The sequence below is a fragment of the Alosa pseudoharengus genome, unplaced genomic scaffold, assembly GCF_046254945.1.
Source record: "Alosa pseudoharengus isolate Yale_2024_CS ecotype anadromous, Long Island Sound unplaced genomic scaffold, YU_APseudo_1.1 YU_APseudo_1.1_scf_11, whole genome shotgun sequence".
In the NCBI taxonomy this organism is placed as follows: domain Eukaryota; kingdom Metazoa; phylum Chordata; class Actinopteri; order Clupeiformes; family Clupeidae; genus Alosa; species Alosa pseudoharengus.
The window spans coordinates 24,833,794-24,861,033 of record NW_027468576.1 but is presented as its reverse complement, the minus strand read 5'-3'; the positions used below and the strand labels follow the sequence as shown (position 1 = coordinate 24,861,033).

General features: G+C 45.6%; 1 protein-coding gene across 1 annotated transcript in view; it reads right to left on the bottom strand.

The window, feature by feature from the left end:
* Positions 1–1,672: 1,672 nt before the first annotated feature.
* Positions 1,673–27,240, bottom strand: part of slc9a7 (solute carrier family 9 member 7) — a 51,882-nt gene continuing 26,314 nt past the window's right edge. The window contains exons 13-16 of the mRNA XM_076278554.1: positions 15,069–15,132; positions 12,851–12,933; positions 7,038–7,143; positions 1,673–2,734 (exon numbers count right to left, since the gene is read on the bottom strand). Of these exons, the coding sequence (XP_076134669.1) occupies positions 2,462–2,734; positions 7,038–7,143; positions 12,851–12,933; positions 15,069–15,132 (526 nt within the window). The 3' untranslated portion in view covers positions 1,673–2,461. The remainder of the gene's footprint in view (positions 2,735–7,037; positions 7,144–12,850; positions 12,934–15,068; positions 15,133–27,240) is intronic.

The following is a 27,240-nucleotide window of genomic DNA, read 5'->3' as shown; positions in this document are numbered from 1 at the left end:
CTTCCAGATGTTTTCCAAGCAGTCCGAATCCAAGATGTGGTTACAAAGGAGGAGTAAGATAACATGACCTGTTCCCCCACAGAAATTCCTCACACTGGTGTGAGCTGCCACTCAAACACAAGACCCGTCCTTGCTTCCCTCCCTATCTCCGATCTTCATCTTATATCTCAAATTCAGATTAGCCTTGAAATAAACTGGCCTCTTCTAGTAGGGTTCATATGCAGAGTTCTCAATGCAACCCACCGACACTAACATTCTGTACATTGCACGGAGAGAACACACACACACACACAGTGGGAACAACGAGTTGGCACACAAAGGGCACCAACTTCCTTCAACAATGAGATTTGCTCTACACACACACACAAGCCATTAGCGAGAGTTAGCATTACATTATCAGCAGATGGGACTAGCACCCCATATGCATAATATCGCATTAACACTGGACCCTTCCTTTTAGACGCGTTTGGACTGCAGCTCAGCTGCAGCTAAAGTGCTTGAGGAGCTTCGCCTTCCCCTGCTGCGCACGGCTGCGGCACAGATCCCAGACAGCTGCAAGGGTCCCTAAAGGGCCCCCGAATATAGCAGCCACGGGAGCCGGACGCTCATATTTACAATTGTTGGAGGAAAGCCAATGGCTGCAATAAAAATGGCGTGGACTGTTTGTGTTCTCCCTATGGCTTCAAAGTAAACATAATAATAATAATAGAAAAGGAAAGTGTGGGGAGAAAGTTATCACAGTAGCCACAAGAAGTTTTTCAAAATAATAACTTATGTGGATTCCCTGTAGACAAAGATACTTGATATTATAGGGTCTGTCAGTAACAAAAAGTTACACAAAGTTAGAGCCTTTTGCATCATTGATGATGCAAGTAAAGACAGCGAGAAGGTACTGTGAAGTAATGGCTATTTAGCTGGGGGTATTCAAGGCTATTTTTCCTTTTTTAATCCAGCCATCCATATCATTAAGGTTACTCTACAGCTACATACTGAACATGGCAGCCTGATCGTTGTCATCAGATTACAGATAGGAGCATTTGCATTGGCCACACACGTTTGCAGGAAGCTGCAGGCATTGAATCTACATTAGTTCCTCTTACATCCACAACAACACGCGGAGCAGCCACTGGCTGCATTCCCGAAGACCACCTGGAAAAACAGGAGCGCGGTGATTCACTGAGGATGCTTTCTGAGCATTTCCAAGGGGAAATACCCCTAGATCCAGTCGGAAATGATTGGTCAGGATGTTGTGTGAACATACGTTCACTCTGCGGTTTAAGTACGGGCAGTCCACAAGGGTTAACAAATGTAAACAGAATTTTTCACTGCAGATTTCACTGTGCACATGGGCTCAACCCAACATGGCTGACGTTCCCATAGGGATTGAAGAAATACATTATAATAATAAAAAAATAAAAAAAAACAATAGAGATGAAAGAGCCTCAGTAGATATTAACAACATTATATGGCTGTAATATGTGATGCCATATGAGACATACTGTACCAGGGCTCTAGCCTACAAGCTGATGCAGAAGCCATTTGTTGGTTCTGTTTGTACAGGTGGGTGATATAGTAGAACTGGTGTGCGTGTGTGTGTGTGTGTGTGTGTGTGTTAGTCAGGTCCTCGGCTTCACGCAGCCACTCGGGGGCCGGGGAGGGGGGGGGGGGGGAGGAGGGTTGTAGCAGTAGTGCCGCTCCACATGCGCTAGGACTGACCAATGGAGACATATTGAGATGAGACAAGATTGCACTAACAGGAAGTAAATGACGATGCACAAGCCTCTATGCCACAACACTTGGACTCCACGCCGTGATGGCCACGGAGTCACACACCGTCAAGCAGCAGTACATGATTGGAGCCATTTTTCCACATCTCCGGGGACAGGCAAGGTGGTTCCCTGGCACGACAGCCGAACCAAGGGCGGGGGTAGTCTCCCCAATCCTCTGCTTTCCACATTCAGACAGAGGGAATATAGTACAGATTCACAGTATGTAATGTTACGTCATTCAGTTCAGTTCTTCCTGGGGGTGGCCAGCTAGGTCCTCCAGGGCCCCTCACTATGCTTCACCACCCATTCACTGCAGTCATGAAAATGGAATGATACTGGATCTCTTCAAGACAAAGGCTTCACTGTTAAACCCACCCGCTCATCTATCTTCCTCCCTCTCTTTCCTTCCTATCCTTCCTTCCTTCCTCTCTAATTCTACCTTTCACCTTTCTTTCTCTCGCTTCCTCTTTCTCCTCAACCTTCATTATCATCTCTACTCTGTGCGTCTCTGGCTTTGGGTTTTCTTCTTCGCCTGATCTGTCTTGTAGGGGTGCAAAGAGTTCAGGGTGGAGGGGAGAAGCATCATAGGGACGGGGGAGGGGCTGGTCTGTCAGTCTTTAGGGTGTAGGGGTTGGGTTGGGTTGGTTGGTTGTGTTTGGGAGACATATGGGGCTGCGCTGAGGGACTGCGTCTCAGGCATGGTCCTCGATGGGGAAGACAAGGCGCGTGCCACGGCTGATCAGATCCTGCTCGCGGGGGTCCAGCTCGCGCTCCAGGGCCTCCTCCGACGTGCTGCCGCTGCGCCGGCCGTTCAGGCTCCAGCGCGGGCCGCCTCCTGCTCCCCTGGAGGCCCCGTCGACGCCAGAGGCCCCGTTGGCCGTGATGGCCGTGTCACCGTACGTGAGTGTCAGGTCGCCGTCGTTCAGGATGAGGTCCGAGTCGTTGTCAGGGAGCTGCTCCTGGTTCTGTGAATCAACACACACACACACACACACACCACAGTCCAACATAAGGGTGGGAAGGGGAGGAGCGGGGAACCATGGAGCAAGACACACACACACACACACACACACACACACACACACACACACACACACATACATAGAGACTTGTACATGAACGTGATTACAGACACACTCAGACATACTGACACAGACACACACACACACACACACACACTCTCTCTCTTCCAAGCACAGCACAAAGGTTCATGAAGGACACTATGGGGTAACAACAAGAACAGAACAAAACGAAAAACAAAAGAAAAAGAGGGAGCAGAGGAGCACTTCACTTAGTCCTTCATTAGGAGAATCTGTGGCAGCAAACAAGTGTCGGCTGTCAAACACAGACACAGTGGAACAGTGTGCTTACTGTTGAGTCACACACAGCTGGAACAGACAGGCACCCAAACCCACAGGGACACCTGTTACACATCAGTCTCCCACACACACACAAGCAGATACAGAAACACACACACTCTCACAGACACACACGCAGATACAGAAACACACACCAACAAACACACACACCCACACACTCTCACAGACACACGCAGATACAGAAACACACACACTCTCACAGACACACACGCAGATACAGAAACACACACCAACAAACACACACACCCACACACTCTCACAGACACACGCAGATACAGAAACACACACACTCTCACAGATACACACGCAGATACAGAAACACACACACTCTCACAGACACACACGCAGATACAGAAACACACACACTCTCACACACACATACGCAGATACAGAAACACTCTCACACACAAACACACACGTAGATACAGAAACACACTCTCACACAAAAACACACGCATGCAGAAACACACACTCACACACACACACGCAGATACAGAAACACACACAAACAAACACACCCACACACCAACCAATGACGACCTAAAACAGCTGCCACTTGAACAACAACTTTTCTCAACAGAACTGAGGGATGCACTGACTGAACACAATACAATGAGCCCACAAAAAAATAAAAATAAAAATAATAATAGTCACTTTGTTTTTAAAATAGATTTTTAAGCCCTGACCAGTAGGGCATTTCATCTGAAATCCCTCTTTGTGATGGAAGAGAAAGCACTGAAAACACAGCCTTCACAGTGCCTCTACACAGAGATTATACTTTAATGAAACATATCAAACATAGTAAATCATTATTACGTAACACAATGGATGGGCCATACATACAGAACAAGTTAGCACCCCGGTAGGGTAGGAAAGCCGCAGAGAGAAAGGATAAATGACCATTTCATGAAATAATAGATTTTTTTTCTCCATTTCCGACAGCTTCAGACTGTGGTCGCTATAGAATACAAAGCAACAGAAACTAAATTAAATTCAGAGCAGGTAGTGTCTTCATCACGGCTGCCAACTCAGACTAAAGATAATCTATCGAGAGATCAGAGTATTTGGGACAAATACCGAGCTACTGAAAAAAATAAAGAAAATAAATATATATAAAACCTTCAAACGCCCCCTATTCAATCATCTGTCCAAATCACCGAAGAGCGAGACACCAAATGCTTGCAGAAGGGATTGGATTAAAGGATAATTTTTTTAATGTTTGGCATCAGATTCCCTGTGCTGGGCTGGTCTGGTCTGGCCACCAAATTGTATTGTGCATTTGAGTTTGCATGAATGCGCTGGAGAGGAATTGCTCATTCGAGGTCTTTGAGTTGTTTATAAATACGGACATTAACAAATTGATTCTGTAAACAGGCTCTCCTTTAGTCACATCTGGTTTGTATCATTCCGCCCCCTCAGTCATCAGGGGACCATCAGTGCGAAGTGCCACACCCTTTCATTGGGTCATCAGTAAACATTAATCACGGGATCACTGTGACATTTCTTGGCATGTCATCAACTGCTCCTGAGTGGTATTTTCCCTAAAAGCATATCTGGCTGAAGCTTGTGGTTCTATCAAGCGACACTACGCTCCACAGCTGAGTAAAGGGATGCCGGCCCACAGACCTATCTATTCCATCATCTATTTCACGGGTCAGATATTCAGTTGGACAAAATTCTACATGGAGTGGCTCTTGACAGGAGAAATTCTATCTAGAGGTTGGTGTGGGGAACAATCTTGGATATTTGGAAGTCAGTTACTTAATTTATCCTGAAGGAAATGTGTAAGATTTAGTTAATCCTTAGAGTTAGTGAAGTATTAAGTCAGAGTTTTGAAAGAGTTAGTGAAACAACATCTTCCACCTAGGTCACTCGGAACGGCTGGAGCCTTCCCTGACCCACGCAAGCACAAGCACGCAGGCTGTCAGTTCATCATATCACAGAGAGAGAAGGGCGGTGGGTGGTTGGCAACAACTCCCCCCAGCTCCCATTCAGCCCCTAGCCATGTGGAACCATGTGCCCATCGAGCCAAACGAGGCACAAAGGGCTGGATTCATGGTCCATAGGCCAGCCTCACGCACACACACACACACACACACACACGTGCGCACACACACGCGCACACACACACACGTACACACTCACACTCACACACACACACACACACACACACACAGTATAAAGATGAGAGAGAGAGACAGAAAGACGTGACAAAAGACATTGAAGTCAAAATGCCCGTCTGTACTTGGCCATGACAGACAGAGAAAAAAAAGGGAGGAAGGGAGTGTGTTGAAAAAAAACACGGCAGGGGGACGGGAAACCCGAGGGATGAAGAAGAGGGAGGGTGGAGGGAAAGTGGAGAAAGAGAAAGAATTAAGGGAGGGTGGAGGGAAAGTGGAGAGAGGAAGAATGTGCTGAAAAGAGGGAGCTGAGCGAAGAAAACACACACAAAAAAAATGGAAACAGAGGTTTTTGTCCCTCACATGACACCATACAGTGACAGCAACCCTGAGGAGAAGGGAATGACTGGGGTTCTGGGGGAGCTGTTGTTCATCACATGAAACAAGAAGCTCCTTTGTGTTTTACTATGTAGAAAAACAGTGTGATGACAATGACGCTGGCAATAAAACATCTATGCGAGGGTGTGTGTGTGTGTGTGTGTGGGGGGGGGGGTGTTGGGGACGTGTGTTGTGAGACGTGTGGGCTATTGTAATTCACTGGGACAATAGCCAATTGTGAGGCATTTGTGAGACCAGCCAGACCAGGCTGGGCAAGGCAACCCCCCCCACCCCTTTACCCTACAGTATCAGCTTTGAGATGAGTTAGGGAGTTTGCCTGAGTGAATCCGAGTGTGACTGGCCCCAGAGAATGGAGGCGTTCTCCATGGTCACAACACTGCAGCCGGGGGTCTCGGAGAGCGATGTGTGCGCGCCGGCAATGGATACATCAATGGCTCTTTTGTGACAAGCTCAGCTACAGCTTTCAGCAAAGAAGCCTGATGTTTATTGTGGTCTTTTTAGCAGTGAAAAAGGACTTGCAGAAAGCAAACTTTGCATAGGCACAGTGTGTTACTTAAAAGCGACAGAGTTGTTCAGAAGTCACTTCCCTTAATCCATAGAAAGCAGACATTTCAGGGCATGATTTAACTACCAAGAGGTTTTTACATGTAATTGTTAAAATTAAAGTTATTTGTGAATGTAACAGCATTGTATGAAAAAGGATGTCTAAATTGCAAAACTACAGACTTGACAGACAGACTGAAGGGAAACAGTTTTAGTGTGACAAAACAATCACAGCTTTGGGGAAGTTTGGCGCAACGAAAGAGGCATCTGAGATTCATTCAGTGCACGGTCAGTGATTTCTGGAATGCTCCATTGCGAACAATGTAAAACTGACCTTTACACAGGAAACACTGAACCATTAAGTGAAACAGACCAGCACCCCCTCACACACGTGCAGAGACATTCACTGTAGAATTATGAGACCACAGGGACTCCCACACAGACACACGCACGCACACACACACACACACATGCGCGCGCACACACACACACACACACACACACACACACACAGTGGTGTAGTCTAGTTTGCTGTAGATTACACCACTGCACACATGCTCACAGATATGAATGCACACACAATCCACAAACTCTCATGCAACATAAGCAACAATCTGACCAAAGTGTGCCTTGACAGACATCCATTTCAATACAGTTACCTAGTTGGTGTGTGTGTTCGTGACAGTAAGTGAAAGAATGTGTGTGGGTAAATCAATGTGTAAATCAGTGACAAAACACATGAGTAAGTATGTATTAGTTTATCAGTGTGTGTGTGTGTGCATGTGTATGTGTATGTGTGTGTGTGTGTGTGTATTCACCATACTCACCTCATAGGCCTGAGGACTGGTCAGGCATCGGGCCAGTGGACCGCAGCAGCTGGGCAGAGTGGTGGTGAGGGGTGGCCCACTGTGGGTCAGGATAGGCTTCAGGTAGCTGGACTCTGGTTAAGGAGGCTCACTCTCAACAACATCAACGTGCACAAAGAGCATTAACATGTGCCCACACTACTCTAGTGCATCTACCCTACAGCATGCATATAGGCCTACAGGGAACAGAATGGTGCGTTATCTTGACTGCCTAGTACAATGTGGCCAGTCACGTATATCTAGTGCAATTACAATGCTATTAAGTAAATTATTAACAATCGAACGTACTTCTCTTGTATGTAATCGATTCTAAGCCATCTCTACTTTAAGTAATGTATTATTAACATGGAGGGCATTCTGAGACTGCAGACCTGAGGGATGGACGAACGGACAGACAAACCACACCGAAAGTGGCGGACGTAATAATAATAATTAAACAAGCTTCTCTTGTAAGTACAAGAGATGTTACAGATCACTCCCCTTAATCAAACAACTTCTACTCGCCCCAGTTCATCTTTCAATGACAGGTGACAATATGACAGAGAACACAAGTTAGACGTGAATTAAGGATTATTGACACAGAACACGAAGACACCTCATACAGCATGGAACTTATAGTGACCTACTCAGGTGACTCTTAATCTAAAAACTCGTGGAGGACAGAATTGTCACCAGCAAAAGGTTGCCAACTCAGCCCCTCATACATATACCACTGGGGCTTCTGTACCATGTGAATCCCATATGAAACAATTCTAACAGCTTAAGAGCTATTAGATGAATGGGTGATATGAGGGGCAAGCCTGAGCGGACTTGACACTGGCCATCTGAGCTGCGCTGAGCTTGTGCCTACCTCAGCAGAAGAGGGCTATCGTTTATTACCTCATTCACGTGACAACGATGATTAAAGTACACATGCGCTACAAAAAGGCCTCGACCTAAATAGAAGCCCAGAGATCCAGATACAACTCCCCCACCAACCATGCCCTGAGGGGAGCCTTGCTGAGACCCAATGGAAACCCCAACAGACTCAGTTTAGCAGACACTCTCTGAATTTATCTACATTACACCCACCCTCATGCATCTCCTTAATTATACCCACCATCACTCTCTGAAGGTGACTTGCTCACTCCCTTCACAGCTATTCATTTCAGCAGACACCATTATCCAACTTAAGTGCATAAGTACAGTGCAACGCACAGAAGTGCTTTTTGCTGGTGTGACAGTCCACGACACACAACATGACAACAGTAATTGGCTATGGTTGCATCATTGCTTGGTCCAGTGTGGTTGAACTGAAAGCCACAGGCATGCTGGGAACCGCAGCAATACCTCTAATGATAATACAGTGCTGTCGAGTGACAAAGTCCCTTTCAGTGTGCCCAGTACGTAGCATTATCACAGAATTAGCACAGAATTACACATGTCCTCCCGGGTTCTTCGTTAAGCCAACGATTAATCATATCAGACTCCGACACAGTGAAAACTGCATGTCATCTGTAATACGGCGAGTACTTCTCCATCATCTGCTATAAGCATAGCCAGCATAAAAATGTATGTCAAAAAATATATATATCAGGGCTGTCATTTTTGGAGAGTCTGATTAAAAATTAAAAGTGGAGCACAAAGGTCAGACAAATGGGGCTCATGAAGTTTAACTGGGACAAGAGGAGGCCTGCCAGTCAGACTCGGAGTCCGACTCGGAGCCCCCTCAGCAGAGTAGTGCTGTTGAATGCTGGGAAGCCGTTTACCAGAGTGTTTGACCAGAGAAGGGGGTGGGTGGATTAACTTTGCTGCAGGCGACAGCAGCTGAGAGTGTAAATGAGTGTCTCCGTAAGAGGATAACCAACACATGACTGGGATGGTGTGTGTGTGTGTGTGAGTGAGTGTGAGTGAGAGATAAAGAAAGAGAGGGAAAGAAAGAGAGGGAAAGAGAGAGAGAGAGAGGGAAAGAGAGAGAGAGAGAGAGAGAGAGAGAGAGAGAGAGATGAGGTCAGGGAAAGGGTGACACTAGCACTGGCACCGTGGTGTCCTCGCTACCCAGTAGCCACACAAAGAGAACAGCAGCGCCAGGGAACTCCTCAATTAAATGCAGAGCCCCACAAACAGCAGGTTTTATGTCAAATGAGATACACGGGAACCCGAGGCACACTCTAATATGCTGAATTTACAGGAATTACATGTTTTGCGTTTACTTCAAACTTATAAAGCTCAAAAGAAAACCCCTTATTTGTAGGCTAAGTCCCTTTCAAAAAAAGTGTCAGCTAAATAAATAAATGAATGAATAAATTAATACATTAATAAATTAATAAATTAATAAATTAATAAATTAATAAATGAATGCATACATGTAAATGTTATGCTATGGACATTGCATTTCACCATGTTATGTTCTGGGTCACCAGGTTTCCATGATGGACAGCAACCCTTATCTTTCACACGTACAGTAGCACTGCATCAGCAGAAGTAGGGTGCTGGTGTGGTTTGTCAAGAACATCACACTTCCGATGGTAAAAGCCACAAAGTGCATCAACAGGACACCAACCGACACTGCCACACATGCGCATGGGCCCCAAACACACCATTCGAGCAACACGTAATTTCATGAGCTCACTTTCCCCGGTGCAAACAGCTTTATCTTGTCATTTAAATGTACTTGTCTTTTGACAAATGACAAAAGGAAAACAGCCTCTGGGGGGGAATCTGAACACACACGGTGATAGGCTAATTAATGTCTGTGCTCCTGCTCTACTGTTCAGCGGAGCTCCCCAGGCACTGGAGTTACCGTGGTGTGATTCCACTGAGTGGCCCCCTGAGGAGAGGAGACTCCGCCAGACGCCTCGGCTCGACTCATGTCGTCACGCCTCCACACCTGGGAAGGCAATGGCTGCAGCTGTGGAGGAAGTGGGGGGAGAGACGTGTGTGTGTGTGTGTGTGTGTGTGTGTGTGTGTGTGTGTGTGTGTGTGAGAGAGAGAGAGAGACAAAGAGACAGAGTGAGAGAGAGAGAGAGAGAGAGAGAGAGAACGTGAGCTATCAAAGAGACTTTGTGTGTGTGCGTGTGTGTGTTAAAAACTTTCACATAAAGGACCTATTTACAGCGTTCGTCTTGCACTTCCTATCTGTTACCCATTTCAAAACATAAAAACCCTCCATGAAAACAACCAGACATACACTGAGGTGGGCCTACAGGTGGGTCTGACTTATGAAGGCCTCAAACAGTGAGACTTCTAGAGCATTACTTTATAACTGGTCCCATCCATAAAGCTGATTGGGCAAACAATAACACAACTTTCACCAGCTGGGCTGCAGATTAAGCAACAAGAGATTTAGAGAAGGATTCATGTATGATTCACAGATTTAACCATGCTAGGCAGTTGTGAACCGTGAGCTGCTGCCCTAAAACCACGTACAGTGCTCCACTCTGCCAAAGGCTATGGAGTTCACCATATTATAATGGCCAGGGCAAAATAAACTTAAAACATTTACACCCTTTGATGAATTGAAACAAACCGTGAAGAAGGAGAAGCGGTCAATTTCTCCACAATGCAAAGAAGAATGAGCTCAATAGAGGAGAAAGCCCAATATTGCACAATATGCAATACAGCTGCAGGAAACGAAAAAAAGACTAGTGACACACAAATGTGAATTTAAAAGAAAAGGAAGTTCAGTATCCTTCAATCTAGAGTCTATTTACGAGTCTAAACTTTTGTTTGGATCAAAACGATGGTGCAGTTTTGAGTAAGACTGGAATAAGCATTTACAACGAAATAGCATATAGCATTTGGGGGCAGCTTCGCTATGTCTAAGTAAATTGGCCTTTTTTGGGGGGAAGGGGGTTGTCCTGTGAGGAAATGTGTTCTCTGCATTTTACCCATCCGGGTGTAGTGTGCACACATTCATAGACACGCACACACATTTGGAGCAGTGAGCTGGGAGCCCACACACACTAGGAGTATACCTACACATCCGGAGCAATGGGCAGCCCTTAATCCGGAGCCCGAGGAGCAGTTGGGGGTTAGGTGCCTTGCTCAAGGGCACCTCATCCATTGATGTGGATGTGGGAGAGCTGTTTTAATCACTTCCCCCCACCCACATTTTTCCCTACCAGTAAGTACCAGTACCAGTACCACCCTTCGGTCACAAGTCAGATTCCCTAACCAGTAGGCCACGGATGCTATTAACTAGGCTAAATAGTCATTACACGTCTATGCGACTATGGAGAGGGTCTCTGCAGTCAAACTGAAGCCACAATCTTGTGTGGAGAAGGTCTGTACATGTTGATTACCGAACATTCCTCCTTTTGCGTCCACTGACAGTTGCTAGTGCTGCATTTGGTAATCAACTTGGAGAAGAGCAAGGTAATGCCACTGACTGTACTAACAGTCCTTGTTTGTACCCTTTATTTAAACTTACAAGGGTAAAAATAATTCAGATTGTCGGAAGAGACCCTCTCCACAGTAGCATGTGTTTTTGAGCCTATAGTTAATAGCTCAAATAAGCGATTTACATTGACGTAGTAAATATGCTCCTTGAATTCCTTGAATTTGCCCTTGGGGATCAATAAAGTATCTATCTATCTATCTATCTAAAGCTATATAAGCAAAGGCTACACTATGTGCTATTCAGCTTCAAATGCTTATTCAGGTCTTACTCAAAACTGCAACAATTGATATAATCTTGGTCCCAAACAAAAGTTTAGACCTAATATCATCTAAAAATAGGCCCTAAATTGAAGACTACAGAACTTCTTTAAAGGAGACAGGAATAGAAATAGAGAATAGAGATTTTTTTAGAATAGATATCTAGAGGTTCTTCATTCTGCAGAATTAATTGGCACAAGGGTGTACTTCTCTCAGTCAGCAGCTACTCAGCCAATCCCTAACCAACCACAAGAATCTAAAAAGACTCGTCTGGAACGGAAGAAAGAAAGAAAGAAAGAAAGACTGACAGCAGTGCAATATCTGAAAGTGAGAAAAATGAATTTAGAATTTAAAGTTTCAGTTCAAGTTCCTGAAGAAAGTTTGCTTATGCGCTAGAACACACTGTGTGCTGTAGTATTCCAAATGAGGGCAAGCTGCCATGTCTTCCTCTCTTCTCAATGCTGATCAAAACCAACCAGTCCTGCCTAATCAACCCCAGAATTATTCAACACCTCTCTGGTCTGCTCAAACACTGATGTCTGAAACAAATTCAAATCCTCCTCCGACCTAAGCGGTGCCAGTCGGCCCCAATCATTTCCATCCTCTACTTTGCACTGACAGACAAGATGGAGATCTCACATTTCCTTGACTCATTATTTGCTTTGGTCTACCGCTGTGCAATTCGAGCCGCCTCAACAAAAGGCAGTCAAAAAAAGTGATGAGGCTTTGTATCTAGTTCCCCTTCTCCTCCCCGTCTCCGTGATCAGAGCTGCAAGTCAATGTGTGCGCGTGCGTGTGAGCGAGCGAGCGAGTGAGTGAGTGAGTGAGCGAGTGAGCGAGTGAGCGAGTGAGCGAGTGAGCGAGTGAGCGAGTGAGCGAGTGAGCGAGTGAGCGAGTGAGCGAGTGAGCGAGTGAGCGAGTGAGCGAGTGAGCGAGTGAGCGAGTGAGTGAGTGAGTGAGTGAGTGAGTGAGCGAGCGAGCGAGCGAGCGAGCGAGCGAGCGAGTGAGTGAATGTGTGTCTTCCCCATCCCTTGAGCCTGTTGTCCCATCTGGGAGGCTGAAATGAGAGCTACACATCCTCAGCTGTCAGGAGCTGCAGAGCCCCTACACATTGAGCAGAGAATCAGAAAGGATACTTGTGATCAAAGGTGTACCACAGGCGGAAGAGCCAGGCGCTCTCCTGCTTCGTCTTACTCGGGCCCTCCCCCTGAGCACCATCCTGAAAGAGAGAGACAGACAGACAGAGAGAGAGAGAGGGAGAGACAGACAGAGAGAGAGAAACACAGGGAGAGAGAGAGACAGACAGACAGACAGAGAGAGAGAGGGAGAGACAGACAGAGAGAGAGAGAGACACAGGGAGAGAGAGAGACAGACAGACAGACATAGAGAGGTAATTTTTTTCATACATCAATTCTATGCTTGATCAGAAATGAGTCACTGTGTTATGCCAAAAAGCTGATCTGATTTTGAATTTGAGAGAGAAAAAGAGAGAGAAGAGAGACAGAGATGAAAGAGTGAAGAAGGGAGGCTGTGACTGAAGAGAGTGCACAGGTGTTCACTGAAAAAAACAGCTATCTTTCTCAGGCCTCTCCATAGAGCAGAAGACTCTTCAGTACAGAGAGTCCCAGATGGGCCTGGATCTGGGACGCCCAGCACACAGCATGGCTGAGTGTGTTGCCAAACTACTCGACATCAAAGTGTGTTTCATGTACAAACTCAACGGTCAAATAGCCAAACTCCCACAGGTGTGGCACATGTGAGGGGCTTTATTTCACTGGGAGCAACAGTGTGCATTCACCTCCAACATCCACCTCTTCACATGGTGCATCTTTTTGTCTCTCTCGGTCACTCCATCTCTATCAGTTTGTTTTCCCGATCATGCATCTTAACCGGCATCTGCTTTGAGGTCCAGAATGATTCATCTCAAGAAATGGAGTGAGCGCATTCATAGAAGCAGAGCTGCTCGCGGAGAGATGCGGTCACAAAAACTCGACTGCATTTTGGTAAAAGTGTGAGTCATCTGCTTGATGATCTAGCAGTGGATGTGTAATGGCTGGGTAGAGGAGACATACAACTCAGAGCTCCTGAAGTTCACACACTGGTGTGAAACCAGCAGTCTCTTAATACTCTCCAACCTTCACCATCTCTTAAGGCTCCAACGACACACACAAACACACACACATCTGATTACACTTCCCCAAATGGCCTTGGATCAACACTCTCCTACGACCTGCAGGTTCTAAGAATTTGCACGTGTGTGTGACACCCAACCACACACACCACACACACACACCTGTTTTTGTGAGCAACACTGACAACCTGAAAACAGAAGCCCTTAAATGTGTGAATGCCTTTTCTATGACAGGGGTGTTTCAGTTATGAGTGTGTGTGTGTGTGTGCGCATTTGTCTTAGTTTTAAGAGAAGGGAGGGGTCTGAAATACCACAAACACAAAAGACACCCATATATTCTTATTCATGTGTGTGTGTGTGTGTGTGTGTGTGTGTGTGTGTGTGTGTGTGTGTGTGTGTGTGTGTGTGGTGTTCAGTTAAAAGAACACTGCTCTGTCCTTCCGCTTTCTTCATCTCTGCTCTCTCGGCCGCCTCTTCGTCTCCTCTAGCTGCACACTCTACACTGCCGGTAGCCCGGGTCATAAACCCACAGTGTTGCAGGATACAGACCAGAGCACAGAGCACTAAGAGAGAGAGAGAATGTGTGTGTGTGTGTGTGTGTGTGTGTGTGTTTGTGTCTTCTCAGCTAGTAGTCCAGGTCATAAACCCAAAGTGTGGCAGGAAGGACACCAGGCATCACAGGCCATGTGTAGCTGAGAGAGAGAGAGAGAGAGAGAAAGAGAGCAAGAGAGAGCGAATGTATGTGTGAGTGTGAGTGTGAGTGTGTGTGTGTGTGTGTGTGTGTGTGTGTGTGTAGCCGAGAGAGTCTCTGAAGCAGATAATCAAAGGTCGGTTGAGGGACACACGGCAGTGGAAACTAAATTGAAAAAGTGTGAAAATCAAGCTGCACCCGTAGAGAGCCGGGTTCTACAGAAAATATGGGCAACAACAAAGTGACCACCAAGGCAAAGGAAGAGAATGGAAAGAGAAGTGAAAGTGTGGCAGAGAGCAAGAGAGAGATGGCATAGAAAGATAGCGAGAGAGGGAGAGAGAGGAGGAGGAGGAAGATCAGAGAAACAGAGAGAGTGAGCATGAGAGAGAGAGAGCGAGACAGAAAGATAGAGTGTGTGAGAGAGAGAGAGAAAGAGAAAGAGAGAGAGAGTAGAGTGAGGGTTGGTGACCAGAGAGATGAAGGCCACAGGCAGGAGACAGTAGAGAGTGGAGAGTGGAGACATTAAACTTACTCCCTGCAGGACCTGGAAGCTGTCCCCACACTGCTGGAGATCCTGGTCGGGATCCACTCCAACCCTATGACACACAGAGAGAGATGGAGCGTCAGAGTGTGTGTGCGAGCGTTTGTGTGTGTGTGTGTGCGTGTGTAAAATGCCCATACTGAAGACAGTGGAGTGTTCAACCACATAGAGACATACGCATATGCATATGCACGCAGATACACTTACATAACCATAACCACCACAAGAACACAGACACACGTGCACACACACGCACACACACTTGCACAAATGAAAATAAACAGTGACGGCAGAAGGAAGACAGACTTCATGACTTATTCACAAGCGTGTGTCAAACTGCTGACTGTGAAGAAAAACGCTCGTCTGTCATGGGAACCACAAAAACAAAGATCTCATTGAAAACACCTGAACATACAGTTTGTGGGTGTCTGTGTGTGTGTTGGGGAGGGGGGGTACCTGTCAACAGCAATCCCACTGCTCTTGTTCCTACTGCTCTTTCTAGTGGCATAGCGACTTGAGTAAAAGTGATTTTTCACATTATGCAGCAGACAGTCAACCTGCTCTGTGTGTGTGTGTGTGTGTGTTGCTTGTGCTTCTCAGTGTCATAGTGATTTGAAGACAACAGATGCACATCCAATCCGGTTTGTGTTTGTGTGTGTGTGAGACATGACCCGACGCGTGTGCTGCGTTGTGAGGAACTGATGCGTTGCATTATCAATGGACACAGAAACAGAAATGACCTCACATGCAAAACATACAACACACAGGTGTTAATGTTCCACCAGTAATAATCAACTCATTTTTGAGACTCTAACTTGAGGTGTCCAACAGTCAAGTGGGAGACCAGTGAGGTCCAGTGAGTCATCTAATGTCATCTTCCCTATGAGTGGAGAGGCCCAGGCGCGCCTGCAGGTGTACGTCCGTACGCACTGTGCGTACCATCAGGCTCAACAACGAGAGAAAATTTCCCTTGTGTGTGTGTAATGTGTATTCACACCAAATTGGCCCACCATACCTTCCCAACTATGCACAGTATCCCATTAGCTGCCATCAGGCTATTTACAATTTTCTATTACGTAACTTAGTGAACACATCAAAATTAACGCGCACACATTTTGTTTGAGCAGGAGACACAATACGCATGCAGGCACGTAGGCTACTTGTTGTTTTCTTTTACTCGGCTATCTATCTGGTTATCAGCACACAATGTTGAACTAATTCACTAATTCAATACTCATGATGGATATCACAAGGTTAAACAACAGAAAGTATAGAGGCAGCAAAGCTAGAGGAGTTATTCCAGATGGGCAAGAACAAGGTAGGCAATTGGTGTGCTTATCATAACGTTAGACTGCATTACAGCTGTTTAAAGCCGTCAAGAACAAAACAAGGTAACTTTAGCCTGTATAGGGCTGTATTAAGTTGTCCAAATGAATAGGTTAGTAGACGTTGTTGTTGTATTATTGCATGTGGATGTTGTTATGCTATGTAGGCTAACTTTTTGCTGACCAATGCACGGGGCTAAAACCGGGAAACGGACAAATATTGTCCACGCATATTTATTTATTTTTGGCGGGGGGGGGGGGGGGGGTGATGGGTCGGGGGTGCGTACCATAGCATTAATTCCTGCAGGCGCCCCTGGAGAGGCCCAGCTGAGTGATGCATGTATTTATCATTTTAAGCTTGTACTATTTTTGTTTATTCGTGTAAATATTTCTGTAGGTATCTAGGTCACATCCTTTATTTATGAGTATTGGTGTACTGAACTCAAGTGTCATCATCAGCCACTCAGGGCTATTGACTTTGTAGTTTGATGCTGCAGGTTGGAAACCCAGTGAGCATGACTGCTTTTACAGCATGGCATTGCCAAACGTAATGCCAAAATACACATACAGAACATAAGGTAGCTAGTTTTCACAAGAGCCAGCTGGGCTGTTTGCATTTGCAAGGCAAGAATGATTTCTCTTAGCTATAGTTGTAATGGCTCTTTATAGCAGAACTTGGGGTGTTAAGGTTCACTGTAGTCGAGTCTGAACAGATCCAGGTTGGGTTGGGCTGGATGACCTTTCAACCTACCCGCTAAGTCAGCCCCAGCCGATGTTGAGTCATTTCACGTTGGCTTCCTCTACATTTGGCATCTTCTTTGGAACAGTGGATTTAATTAGAACGAACCTGAGATGAGTGTACTGTATGTGCCTGTGTGTGTGTGTGTGTGTGTGTGTGTGTGTGTGTGTGTGTGTGTGTGAGGGTGATGGCAGGGGGTGACATTCGGCAGCCCCATGACCAGAGCGCCAGACGACCGACACGGACAGGAGCCAACTAACTAAATGGCAACAGGTCTCTCATGGCCAAAAATCTGTTACAAATGCCTGCCTGGCCATGAGGGTGTGTATTCTGATGGTGATCTATGAGTGTTGCTATGAGTATTTTCTGGTTGTTTTGGACCTTGTCATCCGTTTAAGACAAAACAGAGCACAGGGCACTGGACACTGGTTGTCAAAGCTGTCTAGTTTAAACAAGACAGAATTATGCAAGTTAATTTAAGTCAACAAAAACACAATCTCAATAATTTTGCATTTTGCATTGTGTCAGAGACCCCCCCCCCCCCCCCCCACCCCCCAAAAAAAAAAATCTTGGCAAGGGCACAATGACTGAATGAATTTGATTTTGTGTTTGACTCTGTGTGCTTCCGGTTCCACGAGTGTTGACTTTTTCCCCTTCCTCTGACTCTGACTGACTCTGGCAACCACGAGCGTTTTTAATTAACGGAAAATGTCACACAGCGACGCCACCACTGACGGTGACGCAGTTTAAGTCCCCCTGCCTTTCACAGGCCTCTGCCATGTCTGCTGGGTCTGGTGAGTCAAGACCCCCCCTCCCCCCACCCATAAAAAAACCTCCCGTCAGAGGCACTAGGAAAAGTTTTCCAGCTCAGTGGGTTTACAGTGAGAGGGGTGGTGGGGAGGGATGATGTTGATGGAGGGGTGGGGGTTTGAGAGAGAGAGGAGGCTCTCTGAACTGCAGAGCACCAACTGTCCAAACAAACCTCCCAAGCCAAGATCTCCATACGGGGAAATGGCACAGGGTCGGGGTGGGGGTGGTGGGGTAGTTTCTTCTTCACTGCCAGCAGCAGGAGACAGAACAGGGAAGGGAAGAGAGAGAGAGAGAGAGAGAGAGAGAGAGAGAGAAAGAAAGAGAGACAGACAGAGAGAGAAAGGAGAAATGTGGAGAAAGTAAAGGAGACAGACAGAAAGAAAAACAGAAAAAGGAAGAAAGAAAGAAAGAAAGAAAGAAAGAAAGAGAGAGAGAGAAGGATGGCCAGTGGAGACTGGGGGAAAGAAAGAAAGGTGAGGAGGAGGTCAGAGGCTCTGGCAAAAACAGAGAGGGGGCAGGAGGACTGGAAGGGGGGTGGCGCTATGGAAGTCTCTGCAGCAATCTGGAGGCACCAGAGCAGGGACGGAGTTTGTGTGTGACAGAGAGAGGGGGTGGGGGGGGGGGCTGGTTGCTCTGCTTCCACCGGGAGAGAGTGAGAGGGGCTGATGAGCACATCAAGATGGAGTAAAGTTTCACTTGCACAGCAATTGAATTGTACAGCAGGCAGTGTACATGCTGCACACAGTACAATGCAAACTAATGTGATGAACCTATGCACATTATACAAACACACTATATATATACACAGAAACATCTCTCAACCACCCTCTCTCAGTCACACACACATTCTCTCCAACTCAAGCACATGAGCACAAACACACACACTCTATCCCTTGTGCTCTCACACACACACAGCTGACCATGGCTTTATGGCGGGCATTGATGACCCTGGATGTGGAGATTCATCGGTTTGGCCTGATTCACCACTGTGCCCCCGCGGCCTCTGGGCCATAATCTGCTCATCTGCTCAGCCACTGGCTGAATGGCTCCCAGCAGGTCATACATGCAAACTTCACCAGAGAGGGGAACACACACGCGCGCACGCACGCACGCACACACACACACACAAATGTCAGGAGATTACAAAAAGAAAATGGCTCAGCTAAAAGCCAGCTTGACAGTTGAACATGATGAATGCTCCACTGGGACGACTTAAAAACGCTCTGAGGCTGGATGGAGGGGGACCATCAAACCACTTACCTCACAGGTGCCTGAATACTGTATTATTTAAGTAAACAAACAGGCCATCCCACTACTACACTTAGAGAGGCAGAGAAGAGCCATAGATTGTGTCGTTGTGTTTTAAAATAGCCAGATGCATGTAAGGGGTTTGTTTATTTACGTGCAGTTTCATGATGGGTGAGGCCCCAATATATGATGACGTCAATGAACCAGTCCTGTGACAATGAAAAAAGAAAAAAGAAAAAAAAAAACAGAAAAGAAAAGAACTCTCAATCGCAGGAAACAGGAAGAAGACAGAAGCATTCTAGAGTGGTTAATCATGTCATCCCTTATCAGGGTCAACAGACGCCACAGCTCCCTGTTCCCCACCGAAGCACTGCAGGGTGACCTAACCCAAACCCCCACTCAACCCCCACCACCACCAGAGCACCTGAGCACCCAACACCAACAACCATTGGTCACCTGTGGTACCACCAATGTGGCTCCTGCTTCCACCGCGCCTCCTGGACATCGCCAACTCTGTGTGCGGCAGAAACAGACCCGTTGAAGTGTGCTGGCGCTTACCCAACAATCACGGTGCTGATTCCTATAACAAAGTGGAACACTCTGGCACAGATCTATCATATACGTGCACTCGGCTTACTGGTTTTTTGAGAATGTTGCACTTCTGTTTGTCATTGTGCACGAAACTTCACGCCAATAAATCATCAGAAATATTGCTGGCTTGCGTCTACAAGCGCCCTCTTTACGTTCGTCCTAATGCCTGTTAGTTGTTTGTGGATTGCCCTATATTTGGTGTTGAAAATGGAAACGTCTTTAGACATAAAAAATCAATGAACACTTATGTCTCAAAAATCGAACAGGATTTTTTCACAAAAGTGACAGCCCTATTTTATGTGGACATCATAGGCCTACTGTTAATGAGAAAACTCAACCTTGGGTAAACCGAGATGTATCCAACCAGATTTTCAGCTTTGCACATTACAGTGAGAGGAAGCAATGGATCTCAAATAGTGCTATTGCACACACTGGTGTGCTAGGGCTAAGAGCCAGATGTGTGTTGGGGTTAGGATTACTTATGATTATTTACATAATGTCTGGTCAATATTTGCGTTCATAAACAAAGTGCCTTCTCACAAAAGCAAAGAGCAATTAACTTTGACGTAGCGCTATTCAGTTGAAAATGCTGCAAAACCAGTTGATGTCGTTTTAGTCCCACACTAAAATCTACACTCACCATCATCCAAAAAAAGACCCTAAGTTGTTGTTAGACCGACGGTTAAGCAAACTGCGATGTATGAGGTGCATCAACAGGGCAGGACATGGCTCCGGCAGCACAGCTCAAGGACTCTAAAACAATCTCAGGAACAGTGGGAACCAGCACCGGACAGTGCTGACGGACACTGTGTGATATCTTCTCTTGAAATTTGGTGTGTTATGTTATTAAGTCTACGGTGACCATTAGGGGCAACATAGATACTTTGTTCAAATACGGTGAGCAAAACAAACTCAAATGGAAAGGGGATACTGTGATGGACGGTGTTAATGTCATACCGTAAAATACAGTCACCTTCTGTTATTAGAGTTTACTGGCAGGGCCGGTTCTCCCTATACGCACACTACGCAAGTTGCGTAGGGCCCCGCAAGTTAATGAAGGCCCCCTCCCCCGTCTCCCCTTGAGTCAAGCTAGTGACAGCAGGGATGGATTACTGCACGGGCCTACCGGGCCCAGGGGCCCAAGGGGTCAGGGGGCCCTGTAGCCCAAGCCTTTGCATGGAATCATTCCCTTAATATCAACAAATCAGGATGTAGGCTATGAATCTGATTGAATTTAGTATTGGCCATCCCCAAAATGCACCAGAATACAGGAAATTACATCAAACAGATTAAAAAAATTCTGGGGCAGGACCCCCAAACCCCCCCTCCCACATATACGACAATTAGTGGGGGGCCCTTAATACATCTGGGCCCAGGGGCTCGAAAGTTCATAATCCGCCCATGAGTGACAGACAAGTTAGTCCCTATACAGTTATAGCCACAGTGCCTCATACATTAAGAAGATGAACATGAAACCAAATTACCCTTCAGGGCATGAAAAACGGAAGAAACGTCACGAGAATGAACAGCGGGAACAGCAACCGGGTAAACTTGCGTTCGTTCCATGGTTTGATGTCAACATGCATCTCTCCAGCCCGTGTTGCTGGCCTAGCTACCCAACAGGGAAGTGAATGCCCTGATCTGTCTGTAGCTTGCTTGCCAGCCTTTCCCAGTCACAGTACTTTGCAAAGTTGTGAAATATAATCGCATATTCTGTTTTTTTGGCTACAAAAAAAATGGCTTTTGAAAAATTTTTGGCTTTGAAAAAAATGGCCGCATCTTTAAATGCGTTCATAATAACGTGCAGCTCGGGATGAAACTAGCAGTTTTTCAGCAGAAACATGCGAGGACCCGTCTAAACTAATAGGTGATTTCATTCTTCCCATACATTTTTAAAATAACTAATTTGTTTTACAATATTTCAGTCAAGCTTTAGTTATAGATAGCCTACAACTTAACGTAGGCAAAATGGAAAGTAGCCTAATGTATTAACTTTGATTCGCTGTGCTGCATGGACAATAGATGCACATTGTAAATTAGGACTATATGAAGTATTAAAATGATTGTTTAAAATAGTCTACATTTGTAAAAATATTGAAATAATGAGAGAATTAGGGGAGCCAGTTCATAACCTATGCTTTTGGCAAGTAGCCTACTACAGACACACAGGTGAAGAACAGTCAGCAAGTAGGCTACTAGCACAACCCTTACAAAAAAAACCCTGCATATTTCTGAGTATGAAAACCTCAGTTTTGGAGAAAATATTTGCAGTTCTTATGCAGGGAATGCAGTATTTTAGACGCAAAAAACTGCATTGTGCATAGTACTGTATTTTACTACAGAAATGCAGTAGGCTATTTTGGAAAATACTATACTGCACTATAGCCTATTGAAATCAAAATCAAATGCATCAAAAGCATACAGCCCAGACACTGAAACTGGGCATTTATTGCTGTGTGAAGGTGATTCACACAGAATTATGTTTCTTTCTCCTAGTCCTTTATAGGGAAAAACACTATATTTGGTAACTTCCATAGACATCCAAAATGGGGTGGGATGATTGTGGGAGCACTGAGGTGTCAGATGATACTGTAAAAAAATGGTTACATTTTGGCGCTCAGAGTTCAGGTAGGAGGGCCCCTTAGCAGGATTTTGCTTAGGGCCCCATGAAGGTCTGAACCGGCACTGTTTACTGGGCTCTGTAGAGTTGGGGATACTGTGATAGACAGTGTATTTTACCGTAAAATAGTCAACTTCCGTTCTGTCAGAGTTTCCTGTAGTTTAATGTTACAGTAGATCAGATAACACTGCTGACAAATAGCTAAAACCTGCCAATGATGGCAAGAAATGTTCATTGGTTTGAATGGCAAATGGGATGAGAGTCAGAATAGTAAGAGTCAAAGAAAAACAAAGACACAGAAAAGGAGGAGAGAGACAAAAGAAAGTGAAACAGAGAAACAGTAAAAAGGAACAGCTGAGGTAAAAGACACAGAGCACAGGGGTTAAGCTGGACATTAAATAAAGCTCTTTTGGAGGCTAATATAGACTGCTGCTGCTGCTACTGCTGCTACTGCTTCTGCCCCTGCTGTCCCTAAAGGACCCTAGCTGCAGGCAGATGTGTGGGGTGTAGTAGGGGGGTAAGCCCAGACTAGTTTAAGCCTGGCGGCCACCTTGTTCCACCCTGATCACCCATTTAATGCCCATATGTGGGTGACTCAACATGGGGGATGACACTGTCTAATCCTAAAATGTGTTCAGATTAGTTATGTGTGCGACCGTGTACAACATGAGTCCATGTTAAAGTGCAAGAGCATATTCTGATGTAATCTGCGAGGATGACGTACAATAACATTCAATGGTACAATGAATGCTATCATGGGCAAAAAGTAATAGGAGATAAAAGCAGGGACATTTCATAGAGCTTTAGGTCTTTCTACAGACCTATGCTGACTTTCTGGCTTTCAGTTCTCTGTGTGGTCCAGTGAAAGGAGGGTAGGAAGAGGACAAGCACATGTCTTTTTCCACCACATAGCTCCCCTCTCATGAAACCAAACCCAAATGAACCACACCAGCCAGTCAGTCAGGCTTTCAGCTCAGAGGGAAAAATCAGGAGGGTTGAAAGCTTGTCTGCACAAAGGAGTCCATCAACGTTTCAGTTTGTATTTTCTGACGAATGGCTCTCTTTGAGGTGAGTTTATAACAAGGATGGAGAATAATACCTGCAGTACAAATGAATGATTCTGAAAAAGTAACTAAATTAATCGTAATGAATGTAAACGAATGAAAACGTAATAGATCATGACTGTGTTCCATTTATAAACATTTGTTTATTTTTATGTTATCCTGGCCTGTAAAATGCACAGGAATGTAATGTATTACATATTTACTTTAGGTTTAGGTTTGATGGAGATTATAACTATATGAACTAATTCATGACTATATGAACTAAAATGTCTGAATCCAGGTGTAAAAGTGGCATTCATTTTTCAAGTTCTGATCCTAGCTTAAAAAGTTATTTCAAGGAACAGGAACAATTCCCAGCCCTCATCAAGTAGTGCCCATCAGGAAAGCCAAGCCATACATTGTCCTCAGCAGCAGGAGTTAGAAGCAGCAGCAGAAGCTCAGGCTGAGGATGAGGCAGTGTCTTGATGGGGTTCTCGTTTCAGCCATGTGTCAGCACACATACACACACGCACAGTCCCCGTGCTCCAGAGACACGCACACACACACACACACACACACACACACACACACACACACGCACAGTGTTCCTGTGTGCTAGACACACACACACGCACACACACACAGTGTCCCTGTGTGCAAGACACACATACACAAAAAATTTAACTATATATATACATCTATTTCATGTTATAAGCACCCTCAACGATTTTCAGCTCAAGAAGAGCAGTGTGCTTGGTGCTACACTGAGAGAGGAGTGGATGCGACGGTTTTGGCTGACACTAATTGGGGGCTGAAGTTTTGGTGCCTCTGATCCGGTTAGACTTACAGCTTGACTGCTCTCCTCATTGCTTACTTGCTTGCCAGACAGCCTGTCTGTCTGTGGGGACACAGGCTGCATTCTGAGTAGTTTCGGGGTCAGACATGGATTGCAAAATGCATCTAGAGACGAGCCATTTGGTGTATTTACAATATGGCCTGCTTGAAGGTGAAAATAATTAGGTAAGACTTTACTTGACAGTATCGGCATAAGAGTGACATGACACTGTAACTCTAACCCTAACCCTAACCCTAACTCTAACTCTAACCCTAACCCTAACCCTAACTTGTTATGACAAAAACCGAATGACACTTAATGAAAGAAGCGTTAGGTCATAAACATCTATGAATTGTTTATGACACGTTCATGACAGTGTCATGACACTCTTATGTCGATACTGTCAAGTGAAGTGTAACCAATAATTAGCATATTTTGTGTGTTTGATGCCAATCAAAAGTCTTGTGAAGGCAGAACGCCATATGGGGGTATAAATTTGAACAAAAAGCACCTCAGCAGTGAGGTGTTTCATGAGGCTGTGGGCGATGCGCTTGACTAGAACTAAACCAAGATTGTCTCCAGACGTGCAATCTCTTCACAAAACACCAGTCCAAATTAGTGACCGTCAAAACTGGATAATCCCGCAACACACAGACCTCATCACAAAAGGCAAGGCCATGGATTAAAAGGACAAAAAAAGAGAGCACTATGATTTATCATATTGCGGATTGAAGACTGCATTAACCCGACCAGAAAACAACTTACACAGATGAAACTGTGCACCACAATCCAAGCAAGCAATCTGCTCGATGACGTCTAAGATGCTTACGCATCAGTCAGGCATCCCCCAAACTCGTGCACACAGGCTTCACTGTGCTGGTGACAGGCATCAGCAAACAGAGTTGAAATCAGCTGCATGTGGTGTTCGGGCTGAATGGTTTTTCCAACATGCCATCGGCCGGTCAGCCTCTAATAATTGGACATTGATCCGTTTCAGAGTGTATGTGTGTGTGTGTGTGTGTGTGTGTGTGTGTGTTTCTGCATGGCAGTCACATCCTATTACACAGACATGTGTCGCTTTCCTGGTTTGAGTGGCTGAGTGATGAATAAAAACCCTCTCTCAAAGACTAGTGGATTTCATGAGAGTACTCTTATTGACTGTCAAACAAGTACTCTTTAAAACTGTGTGTGTGTGTGTGTGTGTGTGTGTATGTGTATGTGTATGTGTATGTGTATGTGTATGTGTATGTGTATGTGTATGTGTGTGTGTGTGTGTGTATGTGGGTGTGTGGGTGTGTGGGTGTGTGGGTGTGCGGTGTGTGTGTGTGTGTGACGTGTGGCCTTTCACCCATTACACATAATGGCCCCGGTGTGGCATCCCTCCAGATCTGATACTTTGGAGAGGAAACTATGGCTCTCGTTTTGTTTTTGTTCCTGCCCTCCGCTGTGTGCGTTTGCAATCTGTTTTAGTTCCTGCCACTGCATATGAACAAACCCTAGAAAGAAATTCCCAGCCCATCCCCACAACAACCCCCCACCATCTTTTTATAAGGATTTAGTGTGCTACATTAACCAAGCTTTGAGAGCATTAATTAGCATTAGTGAAGCATGCCTAATAAACTTTTTACTGTCTGTTATGTGGAGGAGATGTAGAGATTAAGAGTCTTCTGCTTGGACTTGAGACAGAGCAGATGTTGTGAGTTAAACAGAGAGCTGGCCCCGGCATTAAGGCCGCTGTGAGGGGCTTCGTCTAGACGCTGCTTACTTAAGTCGTGCCCATCCCTCACAGTCGAGCCTCACAGGGCTAAACACAGAGGAGAGAGGAAATATCTTCACGCGGGCAAAGCAGAATGTTTACACAGTAACGGCTACACGGAAATGGATGAACTCTAACAGCAGAGTGGCTTTAGTACAACCAAAAAGGAAGCTGGCCGGCTTGCGACGTCCTGGCTTTACCATCAACCACATAGAGAAAAAGAGAGAAAGAAAAATAGAGAGAAAGAAAGAAAAACACGAAAGAGAGACTCATCCATTCCTTCTGTGTTGCATGACTTTACTTTTTTGAGACAGTAGCACTGGGAGAAAACGCTCTCTGTTGGAGCGAAAACTGATTACCTGTCCCTCTCTCCTGACTGCACTGCATGAGACGAAACCTAGCAGGGTTGCTGCCAAACATCACTCTGCCATCCCTGTGACCCATGATGAAAGATGAAAAACAGGAGGCCCTTTAGTGACAGAGCCTGACAAACACACACACACACACACAGTGGCGGCAAGGGGGTGAGAGGACCAGAGCAGCGTCCAGCGGAACCTTGTTCGACTCTGTTCCGTGCCACGACACACCCCAACACACTCACTGTGGCTCACTGTGCTAGGAGACTAGCCCACACGCATGTCCCACACTGAGGCTAAAAACAGATTGCAAACGCAGACAGCGGAGGGCACCGCAGGCCGCTGGACCTCCTCCAATGGAATGACCAGCCAAGGTCCTGAGTGATCCACTGCCCAGTTCATTCATGATAGCCTTCACAGCGTTTGACAGAAACAGCAGCAGCAGCAGCAGCAGCAGACTGCTATAATATATAGCCTTGCTCTTGGAAGATATAAACTGGGACTGCTGCTAACATATTTACAGGAGGGGATGCCTTGGTATGTTTTTTTCCACAGTGATGTATCAGTAGGCCAACCCTAATGTGCTACATGACCTCTCTACATTCAGGAAGAAACATCCCACACACATGTGAGTAGGGTAAAGGTCACCAAAAAAAAACAATGCATCATGGCTATCTCTAGCACATGTGGATTAGCAGCTTTAGGCTCCTTTGGAGTTGTGTGCAACGTCTAGACTACCATAAAAACATTGTTATTCATAATAAGTGGATGATGAGATGAGGTAATGACTCAGCCATCAGTAGGAGGACAAACCTAATTGCACCACATGCTAATGCTCTA